The sequence below is a fragment of the Corapipo altera genome, unplaced genomic scaffold, assembly GCF_003945725.1.
Source record: "Corapipo altera isolate COAL_440 unplaced genomic scaffold, ASM394572v1 59, whole genome shotgun sequence".
In the NCBI taxonomy this organism is placed as follows: domain Eukaryota; kingdom Metazoa; phylum Chordata; class Aves; order Passeriformes; family Pipridae; genus Corapipo; species Corapipo altera.
Genome location: NW_020884917.1, coordinates 1,001,081 through 1,017,360, shown reverse-complemented (window position 1 = coordinate 1,017,360; position 16,280 = coordinate 1,001,081). Strand labels below are relative to the sequence as shown.

The following is a 16,280-nucleotide window of genomic DNA, read 5'->3' as shown; positions in this document are numbered from 1 at the left end:
ATTTGTAAGAAAACATGATGGGTGGCATTACCAATTGAATATAACATACTCAAAACTCATTATCACTAAAGGTACTGTGGTTTTATATAGGTTTGGGGGGGGTGTTATCTGACATATCTGACAACTGTTATTATCAGTTGAATTGAATTTTGTGTTTATAGGCAGTTTTTTATTGCGTGAGAGGATGTTAGAACAGCAATCAGAAAAAATGGGTTTCAAGATTTTATAAAGAAATTTCGAAAACTATTTAAAACCACGTGAATCTGCAGAGAAATTTAGGAGGCATTTAGCTGCCTTCTAAAAAGAAACCTCTGTTCATTCAACAGACATGAGCAGCTTTCTTAATAAGAATAAACACAGGAGTAATGCCATATATTCTGCTCCAGAGCACTGACTCATCATCAACTCGAGGACACATCAACTACTTTAAATACAACCCTAATAGGTAAAATAGTTACATGCAGATCTTGCTAACAAAATATGGGATATACCTTAGGGAGCTCTCCCAACACTCTCCTCTAGGCAATACTTCTTTTTCTTCTATCATTTTTTCATAAGACAGTGACAAGTAATTAGCTTCTACTGGCACAGAACAGTGAGAGAGTATCTCTCACTCTTCATGTTATGCCACCTCTCTTAGTTTCCCCCCTTACATCACTTAACAGGCCATAATTTCTCTGAAGTAAAAATCTAAATAATACATAAAATAACTTGCATGCTTGCTGAAATCACTCTGAATCTAGCAAACCCTAATTGCAATTAGGTGATCTCTTTAACTATGTGGTCAGAGATTGAAGCTACAAATAATACTACTGGCCTGTGTCTTCCAAAAACACATCCTAGACAAAGTATGCAAGAAAATTTAAGTCTAATGTATAGCTTAATTTGTGCAATATTACTTCTTAAGTGCTTTTAACGGCTACAACTCTTTTTCTGGTAATTCAGAATGTCCTAATAGGTAAGTCTTTGTACCTAAAAACCACCTAGGACTGCTCCCCACCATAACAGGATGACATGAGCAGAAAAAACAATCCATACAACAGTAAAGGTTACAACTCTTACAGTTCCAAGAAGCAGAACAGTGAGCATTACTGGGAGGAGAAATTACGTCTATGAAAAGAAAGGAAAGTATTTTTTAAAACCCAATCAAAACTCAGTATTTTTAATCATAAGAAATCCCAGAAAGAACTGAATTGTGATAGAGAAGGAAGAGCAGTTCTTGAACAGGAGCACATGCATTATCCATAGGTGTCTGCACACTAAGAAGCCATCCAGGCAACCTCCATGCAGCTGCCCACAAAAACTGGCCCACCTCTTCAAGGGATGAATGTTTGATAAGGCAGAAATGGGGCAGAAGTGGGATAAAATCCACAGAAGCTGAATATAAAATCAGGAGTATTCTCATCAAGAGAGATGAATCACCTTGTTCCCTGAACTGGCAAGTTCTCAAAGTTATTTTTAATTAAACAAACAAACAAACAAACCCCACAGAGAACAAGCCCCCCCATCAAAAACATACACCACCGCCAACCTGCCGAGCTCACAATCCCAAATACTAACAGAAGGGTCCTCATTTCTATTCAGCTGAAGGCCTTATTTGTAACTTCCAGCAACGACACTGCACTTTCAACACTTCAGCTGGGAAGTACTGCCTTAAAATACACATAATAGATGAAACGTGTGGTCACCTGAGAAAGAATGTGCCTTCCATACAGGCTAGGCCTCAAAACTATCAAATGCAACTGCTCTGTTTCTCCAGACTCTCAAAACACTAACCCTGTCCAAAACCTTGAACTAAAATGTCTCCTGGTGCCTCCAAAACAGTTTCTCTTTCCCATCCTAAATCGTCACTTGGGAATCCACACGTAAGTGAAATAAAATTTACTCATTTCAAACAAGCACAATTTTATCTTCGCTTCGAAAAAGCACACCCAAACGCTACTTAAACTGGTTAAAATACAAGCATACTACTACCCTATTAACAACGAGAAAGAACATTTTTAAACGCCGGAGAAAGCGGCTAGTGTTTATTGTAAATAAGAATTATATTTGTCCAGAATAAGACGACAATCTTTTGGAACGTGGGTTCCGGTTACATCTCCCAGGGACAGCGAAGTGTCATTTTTACGGCAGAGATCACACAAATATAAAAGGAAAAGCCCCCCCCCCATGCCAGGCAGCCGCCCGCCCGACAGCCCTTTGCAAGCGGCCACCTGCCAGGAGAAAAGGGAGGGTAGGGCGGGAGCCCCTCCGACCCGTGCCGCTCCTCGGGAAGAGCCTCTGGGAGCCAGAGCAATAAAAAAAAGCGAGGGAAGTAGCGTGGGAAGCCGCGGCTCGTTCCCGCGCTCGCTGCCCCGAGGCACGGGCAGGGCCGGGCCGGGCGGCCCGGGGAGCCCGGTCGGGACGCGGCCCTGCCGCCGGGGATAGGTTCCAGGAGGGAGTTACCTCATGCTGTAGGCACCGGCTCCCAGCTCCTGCCCGATGCCCGAGAGGCTGGCGTCAAAGTCGTGCACCAGCCCGGACTCGATCACCTCGTCCATCTTCAGCACCCACGCCATGTTCCGCCGGCCCCGCCGCGCTCCCGCCGCGGGAGGGGCCGGACGGGGCGGGGCCGCTCGGCACCGGGGCCGCCGGGGAGGGGCGCCGGGAGGGCGAGGGGCTGGAGGAGACGCAGGGAGGGGAGGGGGGAAAGCACGTGCGGGACGGGGGGACGGGATGGGGCCACTCCGCGCTCAGCACCGGGGGGGCCCTTTCCTCGCGGCGCGACCAGGCCGCGGGGTCGCTCTCAGCATCCTGCGCCCGCCCGGCCGCCGCGGGGCGCTGGGGACCGGGCGGCCGCCGCCTCCTCCTCCTCCTTCGACCGGGCACTGCCCAGAGCCGCCGCTTCTGCCGCCGCCCGAGCTCCGACCCAGCCCAGCGGCGCCTCCCGCCGCATCATTCGCAGGGGGGAGGCTGCGGCGGGAGCAGCAGCAGCGCCGCGGGCACCCGCCGGGGAGGAGCCGCCGCCGCGGGAGGTCCCGGCCGCCCCGGGGGCCGCGCCCGCCGCTCCGGCGCGTCCGCAGCGCCGCTGCCGCCGCTCACGACAACATGGCGGCGGCGCCCGCCCCCGAGCGCTGACCGGGGCGGTGCCTCCCCGCTCCCGCCGCCGACCATTGGCTGGGCAACGCCGCGGGGCCCAATGAGAGGCGGGAGCGGAGGGGAGAGGGGGAAGCGCAGCCAATGGGGGGGCACTTCCTCACGCCAGGTGACGTCAGCGGGTGCCAGGCGGTGGTGATCCCCGCCCCCGCCCCGCGGCATGGCGGGAGCGCGCGCCCCGGAAGCGGCGGCGGCCGGACGCGGAGGGGGCAGGAGGCGGGAAGTGGCGGCAGGTCCCGCCTGCCCGCCGGGAATGGCGGGGCGGGTCCCGCCTCTACTCTGTCGCGGTCGTGCCTCAGAGGGCCCGCTTCTCTCCCCCGCCTCCGGGGATGTAAAAGGTCTGAGCAGCCTGGTCCAGTGGAAAGTGTCCCAGCCCCTGGCAGGGGAGCTGGAACAAGATGAGCTTTAAGGTCCCGTCCCAACTTAAACCGTTCTGTGGTTCATTTTTCCATAGAACGCTGAGGAGCCTGCCCCCCAAAAAAACCCGAAACCCCGCAGAATCATAGAATATGCTGAGTTGGCAGGGACCCACAAGGATGACAGAATGAATAAGGTTGGAAGGGACCACAGTGGGTCATCTGGTCCAACCTCCCTGCTTTAGCAGGGTCATCCTAGAGCACATTGCACAGGATTGTGTCCAGATGGTTCTTGAATATCTCCAGAGACGGAGACTCCACAATCTCTCTGGTTGTGACTGTTCCAGTGCTTGGTCACCTGCACAGTAAAGAAATTCTTCCTCATGTTCAGATGGAACTTCCTGGGCATCAGTTTCTGCCTGTTGCCTCTCATTCTATTGCTTGGCACCACTGAAAAGAGCCTAGTACCAACCTCTTGACACCCTCCCTTTAGATACTTACAGACATTGATAAGATTCCCCTCTCAGTCATCTCGAGGCTGAACAGGCCCATCTCTCTCATCCTGTCCTTGTAAGAGAGATGCTCAAGTTCCTTAATCATCTTTGTTGCCCTCTGCTGGACCTGCTCTAGGACCTCCAAGTCTTACTTGCACTGAGGAGTCCAGGACTGGACACAGCACTCCAGATGTGGCCTCATGAGGGCTGAGTAGTCCAACTCCTGGCCCTGCATAGGACACCCCAAGAGTCACACCATGTGCCTGAGAGCACTGTCCAAATCTTTCTTGAACTCTGTCAGGCTTGGTGCTGTGACCACTTCCCTGGGGAGCCTCTTGCAGCACCCAACCACCCTCTGGTTGAAGAACATTTTGCTAATATCCAACCTAAACGTCCCCTGACACAACTTCAGGCAATTCCTTGGGCACTGTCGCAGAGAAGAAATCAGTGTCTGCCCCTCTGCTTCCTGTCATAGCGAAGCTGTAGACTGGCTATGAGATCTCCTCTATGAAGGATTACCCTGTTGCAGTCTAAATGACCAGTCAGTACTGCGGGAAGATCAATAAAAAGACAAAGCAGTACCAGTGAGGCAGAAAAATATTTATGCTTTATATCTAGTATACAACTTAAAGCAATACACACACTACTTAATTTGAGGGGGAAAAACTCTAAAACCTCAGTATCCTGGATTCAGTCTCCAGCTTGTTAAAACAAAGGTACTCACAAGGTGAAGGCTCACTTGGCATCTGCAGGCAGGGCTACCTCATAAATGACCAAAGCCCAGATAAGCATGGGCTCGGGTCAGAGCCCTCTTAATTGTTAGAAGGGAGCAGCTGTAAATGGACCTGTGACAGGCACAGATGGCTGTCACACTCTTCACGTGAAATGCACCCACCTATGGTGGGGTGGAAACGCAGTACCCACAGTACCAAGAAAAGAAAATTCTTCCATTTCCTCTGTTTCTGTCTGGCCTTTAATTTGTTTCTCAGCCCATTTTATAGCAACTTAAGTCAATTTTGTAGGTTTTTACCTGCATTAAGACTAGCATTTAACAGGCCAAAATGAGTTTGATACATGTGTATTCAAGTAGCATCAAATTTCTCTTTCTGGGATATGAACTTAAAAATAGTAAAAATTACTAAAGTTGTTTGATTTTATGCTGTTATTAGAACTGGTTATTCTATGCTCTCCAAGGAAAGGTCCCAAGAGGCAGCTAAGCTTTTAATAAATAATTTTTACTGATCATAACGGCCTGGCAGTTGGAAAAACTAGGAGGGATGCAAGGGAGAGATGGAAATGCCAGTGATTTAGATTGTAATCCTAATTCTGTTCCCTCTTGTCACCAAATAGGGTAAGTAACCCATGACTTGATGTAAAGGGTTCTCGAAAACCCATCATGCATTAATAATTCAGAGGACAGTTAAATAATTTTATGAGATGTTTCATTAAAATGATAGATCCAGAGAGCAAACTACAGAAAAGTACTGAGACTGTAAAACATATTTTGATCATGCTTTAAGTACAATTGCACAAGTTTTACAAAAGATAAAGTCAGGAAGGCCCTAAGTTCATTAATGATTAACAAAATACTAGCTGTTGTTCAAAATGTGCATATGACATCCTCAAAGATAAAGAGAATCACACAGACCATGATTTATGATCTTTAAAGGCAATTTGTCAAGTTAAAATACAACTGCCAGCCTCTCTAAAAAAAGGTACTGGTATTTTTTGCTGCTGTAATTGCTGTAAGAGTTCTCTGCCTATCTGGGGACAGATAAATAGCTCATCTGCATATAAGGGGAAGCTTTAAAAAGGGAAATTTATGAAGAGGGCATGGGCTCATGGACAAGTCATTAGCATAGGTACTAGCTACCACATTACAGCTATTAGTGAGAAGAACTGAAATTACCACAGGCAAAATTCCTCTTTTAAGCCTGACAAGAATACCCTGAATTCCTTAATTTACTATTATGATGGAAGCACTTCTGAAGGTGGCAACAACCCAAATGATGGCGTTAATTAATTTAATTGACTATTATGAGATGTTTATATGGTCCACTTAATAAATTAGTAGGCATTATTCAGCATACAACAGTAGTCGCTACCAATTTAGCTAAAACTCCTGTCACTGAAGGATTAGAGTTTTAGTTGAGAACTCAGACTTTGTGTGGACCTAAAGTGGACTTCATAATAAGGTAGCAGGAATAGCACTAAAGCCCACTTTTGTAAATTGTACAAAAGAAGGCGGTGGTTTGCGGGAAACTAAAAGTAATGCACTTTCTACTTCTGACAGTCAGATAAGTTAAGACAGGACCCAAGACCAGAGAATCCACATACAGATTGATTTATGCATAGCAAAACTGGTTTATCTGCTTACTAGACTTGCATTAACATAGATATGTAGCAGTTACAAGATCATAAATTGGTGAGAACTTTATACTGGGAATTGTTTTTTTTCTGACATAAATTCCAACCTCTCCTAAGGGTATCTTGAGTGGATACAGTGAGACCCATCCTCTTAAGTTCAGTCTTAAAAAGTTGGATGTAGCTTGTCCATGATAAACAAACTGACTTAGCTTTTCTGAAGATGTTATCTTTAGGTATTTTTAGGACACAAAGTGTCCTTTTTCTGTTAAAATATGAATATTAAAGTGAAGACATTTTTTCTTTAGCATTATTTGTATCCCTGGCTAATTTACAAGTTTTCTCTGGAGGTGTGTGGTGTTTGTTTGGTTTATACTGTTTTTAAAGCACAGGCCTCTGATGTATTTCTTTCTTTGGGGCGGATTCCTTGATCAGTCTCTTCCTCAGATCTTCTGCTGAGGATCAGCAATGCACACAAACACCACTTTCCAGCCACATACAGCCAGCTCCAGCATATGGAGTTGTAGCTTCAGTGCGCATCAGCTCAAGTACTCAAACCTCTAGTTTTTGTAATTGTGATGCAGTGTTCTGAACTTTTGCCAAAAGAGTTTTAAAGTATATTTGAAAACCTACATGCTATGCACATTTGGTAGATTTTTGATGCCTTTTTCCCTAATAAAATTCATATTCTGCAACATAGACAATATAAGCCTCATGCAGAGTCCCACAAGTTAGGTACCTGCACCAGTTTTGAGATTGCAGATTTTTTGCCTAAATTGTTAAATATTTACTTACTGGTATGGCTGAGAGCAGAGGCTGTGGGACAGAGAAGACTCCATATGCTTTACAGAATGATACAACTTTCCTCCTGGCTCTCTCCCAAGCTTTGGTGACATGACAAATGTCTAAAGATTTCTATGTGCCCGGTGTAAATGTCTAAAACAGGAGTTAAGAATTTTGAGATTTCAAATTGCTTCTCTAACACTGAGCAGGCCAAATCCACAGGTCTAATCTGTCAGAGGTGACATTCCCTGTAGCCCTGCTGTTCCATTTCTGCAGATCCACTAACGGGAATTGGAGACATGATCTAACAGAGAGCAAGTGCAGGCAGTGGGAGCCTCATTTTGCAGACATATCTGCATAAAGGTGTTCCAAGTGTAGTTCTGCTGGGATGTGAGGACCCTAGGACACTCCTTTCTCCATCTGCTCATCACTAATGCTGGCTGGCATCCTCCCCTGAGTCAAATGCTTCTTCTATATAAACCTTACTGATGTCAGGATGTCGAACTGGTGTGCTGCTTCGCTGAGGGTAAAGCACTAAGGACAGAGTCAAGCAACTTGACGATTATGGCCAGACTGAAGCCTTGTGCCTGAACTGGTTTGTGCTCTTCCTGCTCAAAGCAGTCGGCCTCAAAGGGCAATCTTGTGAGCTCCTGTACACAGCCCTTAATTGATAGAAGTATCCCCCCTATACTGTATTTCAATACCAAAACACAGATGCAGGCTGCCTCCAAAACTAAAGGAAGGTGCTCAAAAGCGTGTGGGAAGAGCATCTTCAGAGGGACTCAAATGGCAGATTTTTAGATAAGGGTGGGAAAACAGAAGCAATGAAGAAAGACAAGGACATGGTGAAAAACAGGCCCTGAGAGAGAACAAGGCCCTGAGGAAAGCTAGGAAGGGACACACCTCCCTGAGGCTGAACAGAGGGAGGATTGGAGGTGCGAGTGGACATCCTCACTTTCCCTGGTGGTTTGGTTCCTTTTGCCCTGGGAACTGTGCATGTCACTTGCAAACAGGATTGCATCAGGGAACTCAAGCACCTGTCCTTCATTTCTGGTTTATTGCTTGAGTCAATAGAAACAGTGTTGTGTTTGCTATGTATTTGTGTTAGCCAATCTAAATTTCAACTTGCTCTGGCCTTTGTACTGAGGTGGATTGATTTTACAAAATGCCACTGCAGTTTCATTAGTTTCACACTTTGGAACCCTCAATTCCTTTGGGGTTTGCTTGTTTGCTTGTTTGTTTTAAAATCTAAAACTTAATAAGCTTCTAATAAAAACATGCTACTCAACAGTTCGACAAGAGCAGAAGTAATGCTGTGATACAACAGTGTGTGACTACCAACACAGAAAGAGCCATGTCAAGATAAATGATTACACACTATTATGTTTACATACATTGTTTTTAGCCAAAAAGTAATAAGCTAAAGTTTAATATAAAGAGTAGACCACACTATAAATTGAAACTCAATTAACATCAAGATTATCAGGAATCTATGAGCCTAGCTCTTGTCAAAGCATAATCATTTTTAATTATAAGAAAAGTTTGAATATTGTAGACAAAAAATATTTCAGTCATGAAGAGGTACATTAGGTTCATAGCTCACAGGAATATGCTGATGCAATAACCTGTACATTGCATCAGAATTTCAATGCAAAGCATTTATTTAGGCAGTGTGCCTGGACTGATATAACAAGCAGCCCATAGTCCTGGGTCCTGCAGGTCAGTTGAGCTTCAGCAAATAATCAAAGTAGATGCAAAACATCAAGGTATTTCTAAGTCTGTATTACTTCATATAAACAGATTTTATCTACAGACTGCAAATGTAATTAGAAAAAGAAACAAAAAAATACCACATCTGTATCATATTAAGCAGCAAAACATTCCTGTCACTGTTAGTAGCACACGTGGTGTCATGGCTTGTAAAAACTGTAGAGCTGTAGTAAAGTAAATCTCCACTATGTTGACTGTATTGCGCAAATTATTTTCAAATCACCGGCTCTATTTGAAAGCTTGAACTTGTGAATTAGCAAAGTCTGCATTCTTGTGTGCTATAGCATTATAATTATGATTTAAAGTCATGCCCGTTCTTCTCTTACCGCAAGTAGCTGTTGTTACTGGTGGGATACTGGTGATGGTGATAATGTTCGGGCTGGCTGTGCCAGAAAAGCATCTTGGGATGAGATGGAGTGTTGTGCTCAGCCAGGAGATGGTCACTGCAGTGATGGGAGAGCGGAAAGAGAAAACAAATGCATGCGTTCAGATTAAAGTTGCAGTTGGGTTCCTCTCAGACCTTTATGTTGAGCTGCTGCCAGCAAGTTTGCCAATGTCCCTCTGTCCAGAAGAGGCAGGTAGCTGATGTCTTGGCCGGTCCCCACATACTCTGCTGCTCCCAAACCTGCTGCACTGCTGGCTGCTGCCCAGCTGCAAGGCTTTGTTACTACCTGATGTGACATCAGGTGCACCTCAGATCTCACCACCATCCCGTTTCCCTCCTCCCCTCCGTCCACACGGAGTGTCACTGAGCAAACTCCTGTGTGTTACACAGCCAGGAGAAAGAGCAACTTCGTAGCACTTCTGCCTCAGAGAGGCACAGAACTTCCTCTTCACACAGTCCACTCAGAGAACTTACACACTGTAACCTACATAGGCACAACTGACTGCAGAGAAAAAGAAAAAAGGTGGAACATACAATGACCTTTAAGGTGAGCAAGATGCCTTCTCAGCAGTGTATCCTTTTTGCCTGTTCATTCCATTCAAATAGCAGGCTACTACAGAATATAACTTTATAGCTACCTTATTGTCATGAACAATGAATAAAATAAAAATCCCAACAATGAAAACACTGTCAAATTGCAGGGAAAATATTGACTCCAACACCCACCCAATACTACCCTCACACCCTCACTTTAGGGAAAAATCACATTCAGATGCAAAACAGCTGCTTGGCACACATATCTCAGTGCCATTTGTTTGCTGGGTTTTGCAGGCAAGATTGCAATATCAATTTTAAAACACATAAAATAGCACTGGTTGATCCTGCAAAGGCCTTGACACTCAGAAATAAGAGGGGGCACACATCCAAAATCCTCATCTGAAAACAGTTACCTGCAGAGGGCAGCCATTCTGCTTGAAATAGGAAGGACTACGCATAAATAGTAGTAGTTCAGTGGTGGCTTTGTTACTTTTGTTTTTTTTAAATACCAGTTCGTGCTATAAAAAGATACTTCTAAAAGGTATTACAATATTGTGGCAACACCCAGGCTATGAAAATTAGAGCATCAAAGAGCAAGGTTTTGGGAAACAAAAAGGAATTATTTCATATTAAAGTGATAGTAATATGCAGCAACCAGAAAAACTTCAAATACACATTACTTGTGATGCCGTTCACAAAAGCAGATAAGAACTGGGACTGCTGCCTTAGTGATTCTAAGAGATTATTTTCCTCCAGGAAGTACATAGGTACCTCAAGGAGGGCTGTTATAACACAGACCAGCTCCTGTACACAAATTGGTCTTTGCTCCAGCAAGGATGAGAGCTGGACAAGCCTTTTCAAGGTTAGTTTTTCCACTCAAGTGTATATATGTAACAGCATACTCATAATAAGCACCCTCCTAGCAGATATAAGGGGCTGCATGTGTCCCAGAGGCCACTGTTGTAATTTCTTAATAATTTTTGATTTCAGTGGCTGTAGAAAAAGAACACATATCCTGCTCACTGGTTTACTCCATTTACTGGCAAATCATAAAATAGAATCACTCTCTCTTTAGCCCTAGATTTAGGCAAAGGAGTTAAATGTGTTATGGTGCATTGTATTTGGAAGACTCGTTTCCCTTTGCACTGATTATTCTCATGGAAAGGACTACACATGTCACAAATCACTTTCACAGTCTTCCACTGGGGTTGATATGAGCTTCCCACATAGAGGTTAGGCATCTGTTTTCTTCTGTGACTTGTATTTCTGTTGAATGGAAGGAGTAATACCACAGATTCCCCTCCACTTAAAGAGCTTTCAGTCTCTTACCACAGAATGGCTCCCACCTCTCTATACATATCCCACACAGCTGATGTGGCTTTAAATCATCTGACTACTCCCCAAAAGTAGTCTGTTCCTTTTGACAGATCCTAGTTTGTCAAACAGCAGCTGGGAACACTGCAGTTTTAATGAGTCTTTTTTTTTTTTTCCTTTTTTTTTTTTTTTTTGAGAAGTCCAGGAGAGAACTTGGGAGCAAAAGCAATTGAGACTCCCATTTTTCACCTTGAGAACAGTAGACTTCGCTACTAGCCCTTTCAGAACTAGTGTTGATATTTTTTAAATAGCACAAACACAATCTATCAGTCGTAGATTTGTTCCTACATCACGACAGACAACTTGCTTTCATTGAAAATAACCACCCAGGGGAGCACAGCCAGATTGAGCTACTGGCCTGGGTTCACCCTAGATATTTTGAGTGTGGATAGTGAGTGAGAGCTGTGAGGCCTCAGTGCTTTAGTTCTCTGATTTCAGTCCTCTCGGTCATTAGCTTGGCCAGGTGTTAACAGAGCTTTGACACTACCAACCACAGTTGTAGGCTGTAATAAAATACAGGAGCATCACAGCAAACATGGGGTGTTTATCAGTAGGGAAGGGTGAAATAATGGCAACTATTCTGACCTCAGTTTTTAAGTGCCTGCTTGTTATAAAAGGCAGAAGTCCCAAGGCCCGTGTTACAGGTGCCCCTCATGGTATGCAAATTATTTCCTACTTGAGAGACCGTGGCCACAAAAACCACTGCTACAAACCATCCTATCCCACTGCACCCACTGCTCCTGGGGGTATAAGAAAAGCAAAGCACAACCAAATCTTGTGGATTCCCACGCAAAAGCACTGTGAAAGAGGAAATTTTGCCTGTCTTTTCCTTCCTCCAGGGTTTGACAAAATACTTGACTTCTCACTCATAGTTGCTTTGAGTTCCTTGTATGGAAAATTAAGTAGACGGAATACATAGAAAAAATGTTATTATTCAAACTGAAATTAAATACTACCAAAAAAAATTATAAAAATTCAGTGTTTCTTTTCTTTCTCCTCTTCAGTTTTGTGTTTTGACTGATGTTTGTTGCAAACAGTATATGGATAAAACTTCAAGTACAGTAGAACTTAGTTTTTTAAATTAGGATAAACTTCCCAGGTCATATTTAATCCTGGTATTTTGCCTTGTGAAACACTGTATATTCCCCACACCCACACCTGCTGCCCTTGACTAACCTCCAGACATAAAGGTATGTGGTTTCACGGTCCTTCAAGTTTGGGGACAAATAAGGTGAGTTTTTTACCTCGTACTGTTTATTGTTAAGGGGCTATTTTTTTTTTTCTAAGTTCACAGATCTCAGCACAGGAGCACTGTATATACAAACAACAAGACATTATTTATTTAAAACATTTCATGCACTAAGGCTTGTGTATGGCATGCAAAGTCCAACATGAAATTTAAGGTGGGGAGGCTCATGTTTTGCCTAATGGGTGGATCCGCGCTGAAGTTAAGTACTTCAGCATATGGTGCCTGAAAACTTTATTGGACTTTTTTCCATAAGCCACATCCAAAATTATGAGGTCTCCTAAGGCATCATTCAGCTTGCTAATCTTTTTTATAGTGATCAGACTCCTCATAATTTTTCTGCTTGCCCTTCTGAGAAGTACAACAAATGACCTGAAATATTAGTATATATACAGAATATATCTTTGAACAAGTGAAAACTGTTCTACAGACAATACATGGAAAAACTAATCAGGTACAATGTAAGAAACTGTGAATTCAGTATATATTCTGAAAAATTTATTAAATGGAAGGTTTTGCCATCCAGTGATGACTTTTAGTTGTGCTTAAAATAGCAGATCAGTTTAAAATCAAAAGAAAGTTTTATATTTATGCAGAAGCAATCCCTGTATACTTTATTCCCAAAACAGATTATAGAAAAGAAAGTATTGTTATTTTGATGTGTCCTATTTAGTTTTTGGACTCTTTTTGGTTGTGTAACAGTTGTTACCCAGTACAGGGTAGCTTTGGAATGAAAACAGCTGTCAAATCAGACACCAGTGACCCTGCTCAACTAGATCACAGTGGAACAGTGAAGTATTCAAGTCCAGATGATATTGCCTGCTTGCATGGGCAATCCATTATACATCTATGTGAAAGGTGCTGACACACATTTCTAGCCCCTCTTTCTGTTCGAACACACAACCTCTCTGTCTCTCCTTTATACCTTGTTAGTGTGACTGTATTCACTACAGTGAACTTAAATCACTGATGAGTAACAATCACAAGCAAAAATAACTTCTGCATGTGATCCACTGCTGCACTGACTTGCGGTTCTCCACACATCTCCTGACATGTTAAGAGCTGATCCACCCCAGTTCTTTTGCTATGTCTGGTCATCTGAGGGTGGCAGAAATATGCGGTCACTGCTGCTAAACAGCCTGTGAACAGCACTGCCCTGTGTCTGTGTAGTACAATAAAGGATAAGCAGCAAAGCCTGCATGTTCTCTGTGTCCACCTGCCACCTTTAATTTGGACTGTTGGATGGTTTTAGATGTCATAGTCTGGGCCTGCTGAACATTGAAGCACTGCAAGAACTGCTCATTTACCAGTCCTTCCTCTGTGATACAGAAAGTAGCAGGCCTGCCAACAAAAGGAAAGGGGAAATGGAAACACCCACAAAGAGCACTTTTAGTAGACCTCCTAAATCTTAGGACACTGGCAGCACAGGGACAAGGTAATGTGTCACAGGGCATCTGACCAGAATGGCACTCTGCTTGATATATAACAGTACTGAGGACACTAAATGCTTCAACAGCCCCTTCTGGTCACTTTGATGAAACAGATATGTGGCAGACTCTGTGCTTGGACTTGCTTCAGTGTCTCCTTGATATGGGGCACTCGAAGAAGTAACTTTATATGTAAAAGAGAAATATGAATTGCTTCCAATGCTCAAGTGTCAGATTACAACAAACATAGGTTTGGCTTGTTCTGAAGAATGCAGGGCACGATCCTTTCCTCGTGGGGTCTATCTCCTTTTAAAGAAGTCTCCATTACAGAGTGTTCCTGGTCTGTGGTTTATTTCTCCATAGTCCTATTCCTCACATTACCTACTTCTGCATCTCAGGATGCTGGAAGGTGTTGAGATATGAATTGAGGAATAAATGTCTTAGTGACTTCACATCTTACAAGACGGAGCACCGCAAATATTACCTGTGCTTTCTTCTGCTGCCTTTTAGGAACACTGAGGCCTATAAAGAAACCTATCATATGGAGATCATTTGTAGGCACAGAGATTTAGACAGCATCACTGACCAGAGAAAATTTTGATTTAACACATCACATACCCAAATCAAAACTTAAATTAGCACATTTTTATGGCTGTGGAAAATGGTGGAGTCTGGTGTTTTCTTTTTGTTGTTGTTGTTGTTATTTTTGTTGTTTTTTTGACAACTAAGAAGTCTGTAAAGGTGGACAAGTTCAAGTAGTTGTTAGTCTGGTATTCTGTGCTGTCTGTGAACATACTTGATAGCCTAAAAATCAGTGTTTGGACTCCCAGAGTGCTGCAGCCATGTAGGCTTCCTGCATGTTGTGACAAAGAAAAGAGCGCTCAGTTCCTTCTCATTCCTAATGGACTGAGTCCCTTTTACCTGAGGCTCTGAGGCAGCTTTGGTACCCTGCCAGGTCTAACATTTTCTATCATTAGGCTGTCTTGGCTTTGTGGACAAAATCCTCCCACATCACTAGTTTCATCTTAATTCCCTAAGCAGAAAGTGCGATGATGTGTATTCCAAGAAAACCCCCTTCCTAAAAACACTAGCAATTACACAGGGGTTTTAAGGTTTTTAAGAACAATAGATGCAAGTTACAGGGGGTTAAATTAGGTATATTACACCATGTCTTTCTTCTCCTATTTTCTAACAAACCTGCGTTTTCCACTTCCTAACAAGGCAAAAATGTTCTTATATGGCTCAAGAAGCAGTGGCTTCTTAGAAAAGGTAGCCTCTGATGATACCAACTCTTACTTCAAGTAAGCTTTTAAAAAGTTTAAGATTTATATCTTAACAAATTTAGATTTCCCCTCTTATACAGGCTATATAAATAGTAATGCATGAAAATTCCTCAGAGGAAACAGATAAATTTTGTCTTGGTAAAATAGTTCAATTGATCAGCTAGCCAACATGGCCACAGCTGTAATCTGGAAGGTCAAAAACTGCATCAAACAGCTCAAAAATTCTTTATATAAGATACAGCTATCTATAATGACATTGAGCTATGGTGTAAAAGTGTTTTATCTGCATCAGTTTAAGTTACGCTGAAAGGACACAAAGTAACAGGCCAGAAATTACTATTTTTCCAGATTAAAGGCATTTTGCAGTTGCCTACCATTAGTTACATTTCAAATGTGTTATTTCAGACTAGCATATAGATTAATTAAGCATTTTAAAACATGCTAATCTGCAATTTTAAATGAAATGCACATCCAGCTCCCCTACAGGCTTGCACTTGACCTGTTTATCCATGCTGAAATCAACAGTTTGTCTTCTCAGGTATTTTGACATGAGCTACATGTGCTCAGGTTAAACAAACTGTGTTTTTTTTTTTGTATTCCCTTTCTTGCCCCCACAATACAGGCAGACCCTCAAAGTCCAGGACAGATGTTCATTCATTTTGCCAGCACCTCTGTGAGCCCAGGGTGCTGCTGGAGGACCAGAGATTGTTCCCCAATCTGAGTTGTGAGGAACAGAGTAGGGGAGCTCCCACAAAGTACTTTGTTGGCTCTGCCAGGGGCAGAGATGAATAGATGGTGAGGGAATACCTAAACCAGTCTAGCTGACTTTTGAGAATGTCTGTCTACATAACTTAAATCTACAGCTTGCTTTTACTGCTACAGATCTTTCTTGGACAGACGGGCACTACTTTTGAATCTAGCCTGACATATAGTTCCAAGAACCATCTCCAGTACTGGCTGTAGTATGAGTTGATAGAGGTCCAAAGATGATTGGTGGGCAATATCATGATCTAGGAAAGAAAGGACACTGAAAAAGAAAACTTGTAAAATGTTGATGTCCAAGATCAAGTTTAGTTACCTTTCTAACTCTTGTCTGATATCCCTGTAACTGTATATCGAACAGTTA

The 16,280-nt window shown here is 43.2% G+C and overlaps 1 protein-coding gene across 6 annotated transcripts in view; it reads right to left on the bottom strand.

Annotated features, from left to right (window-relative positions):
- Positions 1-16,280, bottom strand: part of UBP1 (upstream binding protein 1) — a 53,442-nt gene that overhangs the window by 33,272 nt on the left and 3,890 nt on the right. For 4 of the 6 annotated variants that reach the window (XM_027655837.1, XM_027655839.1, XM_027655838.1 and 1 more), the window contains exon 2: positions 9,229-9,345. In XM_027655837.1, coding sequence (XP_027511638.1) covers positions 9,229-9,345 — 117 coding nt within the window. Of the gene's footprint in view, positions 1-2,445; positions 2,984-9,228; positions 9,346-16,280 lie in introns of those variants that run through there. The other 2 variants (XM_027655840.1, XM_027655842.1) reach the window with 2 other exon arrangements.